Genomic DNA, 8,724 nt, shown 5'->3' on the forward strand with positions numbered 1-8,724 from the left:
CATGTCACTGAGGGCTGGGTCTGCAGTCCCCTGGGCTCTGCCTGTGAGCGTGCACCTTGCTGGGATGATATCAGAAATGCATTTTTAGAGTAGAGCTGACAGGAATTATATTGTCCATAACACGTGTTAGTTAGTTTTGTATTTGTGAAGTAATTTGGAACAGAATTTAAAAATCTTATAAATGTAAAATATTTCCTTAAAAAAAAAGGAAAGATTTCCTTCCCATCCTTATGGAGACTTCCATGATCCAATCACATTTTCTATTTTGATCTATGATTGTAGCTTTGTGACTGTTCTCCCTGGAGCATAAGATTTCACCACAGAAGAAGGAAAGCTGGCACAGGAGGTGGAGAGGCAAAAGAGGAGGCCGGCAAGTAAGACGATAGGAAAGAAAGGGAGGGGAGTGTTTCAGAAAGATGGAAGCGTTGAACAGTGGCTAGTGCTGGAGAAGATGAGGACACAGATTGAGTGAGTGCATGGAATTACAGGGAAACCACAGGTAGAAACCTAAACAGCAAGTTAGTAGAGTGGGCAGAAACCAGATCCTCTGCCTTGTGAAACAAACATATCTAGGCATATTTTTAATGGTAATTGATGTATTTTATTATAAAATAAACCTAAATCATGTTTTAATTAAAGAATATTTATTAGTAGCATAAGTCACTTTTCATGCCCTTTCCTGGAATCCCTAACCAAATCCAATGAGAGCCCATCATTTTAAACACATTCTCCTTAAGGCTCTGACACAGCGGTATTTTCAAAATTAAAACCATTTTCTGAGTTAGCTCCTCATGTCCTCCTGGAAGAAGAATGTCATCTGTCTCTGGAAGGAAAAGGGTTCAGGAGCCCACAAAGAGCATCTCAGACTTGGCTGTCTTTGGGTGTAGTTGTTTGATGGACTTTTGGGCATGTACCTGCACCTTCCAACCACCAGGACTCCTATTTGCCCTGCAAGTGCATTAGCAGTGGGTCTGAAAGGCATTTGAAATTGGTCCTTTGAATCCCTGCTGCAAGAACTCTCACCTTCCAGAGCTTCGTGCTACTGTCCATTTAATGCCACAGGAATACAGATGAATGCTGAGGATCAGTTTATTGGGTAATGGCTCTATTTCTAGGCTTGATGAATTTGGGAATTTCTAGGTGAGCAAGACTTAAGGGTGGCGTAAAACACAGTTGCAGAACATTGGACACTAGACAATATTCTCCAGAAACATGTTTTGTGGGGTTGCCAGTCCCCTCCTGCTTCCCACTTTGGTGATCATCTTGGCAGCGCCAGGTCTTGGGAGAGGGGAGGCCTGGCACTGCTTCTCACAGCAGCAGGAAGACGTGTGATCCCAGGGTCCCAGCTTGAAGCACCCCATGCACCCCATAGACGAAATGGACAGGGGCAGTGGCTCCTTCTGGCTGCCACCCTCTTTCCCCCTTTGCGCCTCCCTCCCTGTGGTCTGCCTCACAGCACACTCTCACCAGGCTTGGCAGCTACAGCAGCCTATACATCTTTTTGTGCTTGTATGTTTCTGTAGAGATATTTACAGTTATTTATGTTTGGATAGTGAGATTTTATGAGAGTTGTAATAATTTTCTTCCCTGATTTCTCTTTATTTTCTTAGTGTTCTATGAAACCATAGTTGTTTTTTTTTTAATTAAAACAAGTTTTTTTTTAAGTTCTTAAATTTCTTAAAGCTTTTAAAGTTCTGATTTTTATTCCTGTATTCAACGTTTGTTGAGCACTCATAAAATAGGTATGTGCCTATGGGCAGAAAGAAGTATCAAGGCCTGGCCTCTGTTCTTAAGGAACTCACTTGTAGAGAAGACCAATGTGTGGACAAATAAATGTCAGGCGGTGTAATAATTGCTAGAAAAGAGTACATAATCAGGGACCATAAATGAAAGGTCATGTCTAATAGAGAATTGAGAAAGGCCTCCTACAAGAGAAGAAATTTGAGCTGTACTTGAACAAGCCCCATCTACAGTGTACAGAGGGGTTGTTTGTGAAGAGGCCAGTTCTTGCTCTTACATCTTTTGCTATGGTTTGAATATGTCCTCCAAAGCTCGTGTTGAAATGTAATTGCCATTGTAATACTAATGTCGGTATTGCAGGAGCAGGCTTCTGATAAAAGGACAAGTTCAGCCCCCTTTTTTGGTCTTAGGTGCTCTCACTCCCTGGCCCTCTCTCAAGTGTCAGGGCTTCCACCATGTGGAAGGCTCTGACCAGTGTGGCCCCTTGTTCTTGGATTTTCCAGCCTCCAGAACCCTGAGCCAGATCAACTTCTGTGGTTTATAAAGTACCCAGTCTGGTAATTTGTGGTATTCTATTATAGTAGCTGATGAACTAAGAAACCATCATATTATGCACTTGCTTGTGTTACTTTGGATTTATTTTCTAATTTGTTCATGCATGTATGTATTGGTATGTGTTTTCTCATTTTGTATATCTCTGAGTATTTATCATAATTAATATTTGTACAAATTTCCTCTGAACTTATACTATTCAGATTTTTATTTCTTCTTTCTTAAAACTATTCTCTAGGTTTGAAAGAAATTTTCTATGATTTTTAATTCATATGTAATGTTCTGTAACATCTAAAAAATATTCTGAAGAACACACTCAGCAATGGAAATTTTCATTATGAATTTTTTCATGAGTAGAAAATGTTGCTGGGCAAGTTTCTATTTAAATCCTACTTGATAGGCTTGACTAACTGCACAAGTTCACAGGGCATATGCTACAGATTGTTTGACTTTCAACAAGGTAAGACTGCACCCGCATTAGGGATTAATTCAGAGTATTCGGCAAGGGTTCAGCCAGGACCACTTGGGGTTGTTAAAGAACTAAAACCAGATCATGAGAAGCTCGGGTCAGCTCAGGAAAAGAGGGGCTTCTTAGAAGAATGCAGTAGGAAACTTCATGGCTCCAGACAAACAGCAAAGCTTGGATGTGGAATTCACAGTGAACCTGCTCACCAGTCCTCTCTGTCCCGCTCCCTCAAGCAGTGTCCTTTTGATTTCTTGTTTTTCTGCTTTCCTTTTCTTCTCAGGATTGGCTTCTCCTGCTTCACATGGTTTCTGCTCTCCCCTGACTTCTGTAAACATCTAGTCCAGAATAATTTACTCTGCAGAGATCTATTGTTAAAAAAAAAATAGAATAATATATGCAAGGGTAAAAATACGACTAGTACAGAAAGGCATAATATTTTTTAAAAATATATTTATTTCTCTCTGTTTCAACCTGACTCCTGATTCCTTTCCCTAAAGTTTGCTTCTTGTATAGCCTTCTGGAAAAAATATGTAAAAATACACACATACATAGATGAACAAAATGAGTTATCATCCCTGTACACTATTCAACATTTAAAAAAATCTTAATTGTATATTTAGCATTTCTTCCATATTAGTTGACATAACATTTATATTTTTTCTTTCTTTCTTTCTTTTTTTTTTGGTTTTTTGGATATACTCCTAGTAGAGAAATTGCAGGATCAAACAGCAGATTTATTTTTATTTTTTTAATTTAATTTTATTATTATTATTTTTTTAGGACAGAGCCTCATGCTGTCACCCTGGGTAGAGTGCTGTGGCATCACAGCTCACAGCAACCTCCAACTCCTGGGCTTAAGCGATTCTCTGGCCTCAGCCTCTCAAGTAGCTGGGACTACAGGCACCCACCACGCTGGCCTTTTTTTTTGTTGTTGTTGTTGTTGCAGTTGTCATTGTTGCTTGGCAGGCCCGGGCTGGATTCGAACCCACCAGCTCTGGTGGATGTGGCTGGCGCCTTAGCTGCTTGAGCCACATGCACTGAGCCTACATTTTTCCTTTCTAATAGTTTCATGTGGTTAGATGTTATTTCCTTTTATATAGTTGTTATGACTATTAGATGATCTCTTCCTGATGATGGACCTTTAGGTTATATCTGGTTTTCTATTGGAAATAATGTTACAGTGAACAACTGGGTATATCTGTCTACTAGAAGTTTAATGGAATTTTAACTCTTACATTTGTTCAATGATTAATCTAAAGTTAGCTTTTCTATATGGCATAAGGATGGAAATTCATTTTTTGTCTTTTGCATATTGCTATATAGTCTCAGCACTGTTGATTGAAAAAATTTTTTTTTTAGTTTATAGAAAAATACAGTTGCTTTTAAATACCAATCTTATATTCTGTAATTCTGATAAACTCACTAATTAGTTCTAGTAGTTTTTTCTAAATTCCATCAGACTTTCAGGCAGATGACAAAGTCCATTTTACTTCTTCCTTTGTAATCTAGGTGCTTTACATTTTTTTTATTACTGTATTGTCTTCACAATATTGAGTAAAAGTGATGATAGGCACCTTGCCTTGTTCCTGATCATAAGGGGAAAACAATAAGTATGATGTTCAGATTGAAGAAGTTCCCTTCTATTGCTAATCTGGTGAGAAGCTTTTTAGAAAAAGTTCTAAGTGGATGTTGAATTTTTAAAATGCTTTTTCTGTATCTCCTGAGATAGATAATCAAATGGTTTTTCTTTTATGATCTTTCAAGATGCTTTTTTGATTTTATGCATAGGGTAAATGCGTACCAGTAAGATCTTAGAGACAAAGGGTAGGGACATTTGATAGATTTTGACTAATTAAACCTCAAAAAAATTTTAGAAACTTTTAGAAATTTTGTCAGTCTGTGAGCAGATAAATGGTATCTCATTATTTTGATGTGCACTTTAAAATTTATGAGTGAGAGTATCTTTTCTATGACCATTACACGTTTGAATTTCTTTTTCTTTTGGGTTGTTCCTTTTCTTATTGTGTATATTCTTGATAAAATAAGAAAATTAGATGCAAATTGTTTTCTGGCTAGTTTTTGGAAAAATATTAGTACAATATTATATATGTATATGCATGTATATGTATGCAAGTATTTGTCAATTTTTTATGCATATATATGTATTTTTTGGTTGTAGAGAAGCTTTTTACTTGTATGCAAGTATTTGTCAATTTTTTTCCTTATGTTTTTTGGGTTTTATATTCTGCTTAGAAAGATCTCTTGCCTATGCCAAGATCATAATATAACTGACCTATTTTTTAAAAAATATTTGAGTAGTCTAATCTATTTTGGTGAAAGGAATGAGATATGATTCTCATTTAACAATTTTTTCTAGTCAAGTTAGCCAGCAAGTTAACCCAGCACTACTTATTTATTGAATAGTATTATTTAGTTCATCTTTTGCCTATTGATTTGAAATGTGATCTTTATCATAAACTATTTTATTATCTATTTGGGTCTACTTTTGGGTTCTATTCTGTTCAAATACCTATATGGTTATTTATATGTACTTTGGTTATAGTAGCTGTATAACATGTTTTACTATTGGGTCAGATTATGTTCTCTAATTCTTTTCAGAATTTTCACATGGTTTTTACTTGTTTAATAGTTTACTTGTTTGCTTTAATATCATTTTTGCAAAGTCAAAAATGTAAACTTACAGTTTTACTTTCAAGATAAATTTAGGAAGAATTGACGTCTTTACAGTAAAGGTTCCCACCCAAGAATAAAGTATATGTTTTTTCATTTGTGTAAGCCTCTTTTCATTTAATCCCATGATTTTTATCACATTAAATACATCCTGCTCTGTTCTTGCTAGGTTTAACTTTAAGCATGTTAGTTTTTCATTCCTATTACAATGTTATTTATTTTCTGGCTACTTTTTCTGTATAGAAAAATACATTATGGGGCGGCGCCTGTGGCTCAGCGGGTAGGGCGCCGGCCCCATATGCCGAGGGTGGCGGGTTCAAACCCAGCCCCGGCCAAACTGCAACAACAACAACAAAAAAAATAGCCGGGCGTTGTGGCAGGCGCCTGTAGTCCCAGCTACTTGGGAGGCTGAATCAAGAGAATCGCCTAAGCCCAAGGATTTGGAGGTTGCTGTGAGCTGTGTGACGCCACGGCACTCTACCAAGGGCGATAAGGTGAGACTCTGTCTCTACAAAAAAAAAAAAAGAAAAATACATTATGAAATTTTTCATTTCCATTTACTAATTTTATACTCAGCCCTTCAGTAAATTAACATTTTTTTTTTTTTAGTTAAACTGATTATCCTGGATTCAATCATTCCAACTATTATCATTTGGGGCTATCTTCTCAGTGGTTTTTTTCTATTCTTTTTTTGTTTGTTTAATTGTATTGGCTAATACTTTGAAACAATTCAATAATATAGTGATTGTGGGAAATTACTGCTTTCTTTCCTAACTTTGTTGGTGATGGTCCTAGAAAGTCACCATTAAGATGTTGATGATGTTGACTATTTTTTTTTTATTAAGTAAATTTATTTCAGATTAATATGAGGGTACAAGCAACCAGGGAAAAATATTTGATTTTGTAGTTTTGTATTTGATTTATAGTTCATCTTGTGGTTCTGTCCCACACACAAAAGGTGTGCCGACCCCACCCCCACCCCATGCCCATTCAGTGAGAGCACCGCAACCATCCCCCTCTCACTTGTTAACCCTCTCCCCAACTTGAATTGAAATGAGTTTTCCTCCTATTTGGATGTGCATTGGATCATCTACTGGCTTCATATTAGTATTGAGTATATTGGATATTTGATTTTTCATTCTTTTTTTTTGCAATATTTGGCCAGGGCTGGGTTTGAACCCGCCAACTCTGGCATATGGGGCTGGCGCTCTACCCCTTTGAGCCACAGGCGCCGCCAATTTTTCATTCTTGTGATACTTTACTAAGAAGAATGTGTTGTGCTTTTTTCGCAACGGGTTTGCTGCCAGAACACAGGTGTTGTGAAAACAGCCCATACGATCCAAAATGGGGAAGGAAAAGACTCATATCAACATCGTTGTCATTGGACATGTAGATTCGGGCAAGTCCACCACTACTGGCCATCTGTTCTACAAATGTGGTGACATTGACAAGAGAACCATTGAAAAATTTGAGAAGGAGGCTGCTGAGATGGGAAAGGGCTCCTTCAAGTACGCGTGGGTCTTGGATAAACTGAAGGCTGAACGTGAGCGTGGTATCATCATCGATATCTCCCTGTGGAAATTTGAGACCAGCAAATACTATGTTACTATCATTGATGCCCCAGGACACAGAGACTTTATCAAAAACATGATCACAGGCTCATCTCAGGCTGACTGCGCTGTCCTGATTGTTGCTGCTGGTGTTGGTGAATTTGAAGCTGGTATCTCAAAGAATGGGCAGACCCGTCAGCATGCCCTTCTGGCTTACACACTAGGTGTGAAACAACTAATTGTTGGTGTTAACAAGATGGATTCCACTGAGCCGCCCTACAGCCAGAAGAGATATGAAGAACTCGTTAAAGAAGTCAGCACTTACATTAAGAAAATTGGCTACGGCCCTGACACAGTAGCATTCGTGCCAATTTCTGGTTGGAATGGTGACAACATGTTGGAGCCAAGTGCAAACATGCCTTGGTTCAAGGGATGGAAAGTCACCCGGAAGGATGGCAATGCCAGTGGAACCACGCTGCTTGAAGCTCTGGATTGCATTCTGCCACCAACTCGTCCAACAGACAAGCCCTTGAGTCTGCCTCTGCAGGATGTTTACAAAATTGGTGGTATTGGTACTGTCCCTGTGGGCCGAGTGGAGACTGGTTTTCTCAAACCTGGCATTGTGGTCACCTTTGCTCCAGTTAATGTTACAACTGAAGTAAAGTCTGTTGAAATGCACCATGAAGCTTTGAGTGAAGCTCTGTCAGGAGACAATGTGGGCTTCAACGTCAAGAATGTGTCTGTCAAAGATGTTCATTGTGGCAATGTTGCTGGTGATAGCAAAAATGACCCACTGATGGAAGCAGCTGGCTTCACTGCTCAGGTGATTATCCTGAACCATCCAGGCCAAATTAGTGCTGGCTACGCTCCTGTACTGGATTGTCACACAGCTCACACTGCCTGCAAGTTTGCTGAGCTGAAGGAAAAGATTGAACGCCGCTCTGGTAAAAAGCTGGAAGATGGCCCTAAATTCCTGAAATCTGGTGACACCGCCATCGTTGATATGGTTCCTGGCAAACCTATGTGTGTTGAGAGCTTCTCAGATTATTCGCCTCTGGGTCGTTTCACTGTTCGTGACATGAGACAGACAGTTGCTGTTGGTGTCATCAAAGCAGTGGACAAGAAGGTTGCTGGAGCTGGCAAGGTCACCAAGTCTGCCCAGAAAGCTCAGAAGGCTAAATGAATATTATCTCTAATACCTGCCACCCCAGTCTTAATCAGTGGTGGAAGAACGGTCTCAGAACTGTTTGTTTCAATTGGCCATTTAAGTTTGATAGTAAAAGACTGGTTAACAACAATGCATCGTAAAACCTTCAGAAGGAAAGGAAAATGTTTTGTGGACCATTTGTTTCTTTTTGTGTGGCAATTTTAAGTTATTAGTTTTTAAAATCAGTACTTTTTAATGGAAACAACATGCCAAAATCTGTCACAGAATTTTGAGACCCATTAAAACAAAGTTTAATGAGAAAAAAAAAAAAGAATGTGTTGTAATAGTCAAAAGAATATTACCAAAGATGGAAAGTCACCATCTTTTATATGGCTAAGTAGTAATCCTTGGTGTGCATGTACCATAATTTGTTAATCCATTGCTGAGTTAATGGGCATTTAGGTTATTTCCACATCCTGGAACTTGTAAATTGAGCTGCAGTAAGCAATCTAGTGCAAATGTCCTTATGGTAAAATGATTTTTTTTCTTTTGGGTAGATGCCTAGTAGTGGGGTTGAA

At 38.4% G+C, this 8,724-nt stretch overlaps 1 protein-coding gene across 1 annotated transcript; it reads left to right on the forward strand.

The window, feature by feature from the left end:
• The first annotated feature begins 6,737 nt into the window (after positions 1-6,737).
• On the forward strand, positions 6,738-8,430 carry LOC128590532 (elongation factor 1-alpha 1-like). Its single transcript, XM_053597866.1, has one exon. It carries the CDS (start codon positions 6,794-6,796, stop codon positions 8,180-8,182), a length of 1,389 nt encoding a protein of 462 aa, XP_053453841.1. The 5' UTR covers positions 6,738-6,793; the 3' UTR covers positions 8,183-8,430.
• The last annotated feature ends 294 nt before the right edge of the window (positions 8,431-8,724 follow it).

The sequence above is a fragment of the Nycticebus coucang genome, chromosome 7, assembly GCF_027406575.1.
Source record: "Nycticebus coucang isolate mNycCou1 chromosome 7, mNycCou1.pri, whole genome shotgun sequence".
NCBI classification, from domain to species: Eukaryota; Metazoa; Chordata; class Mammalia; order Primates; family Lorisidae; genus Nycticebus; species Nycticebus coucang.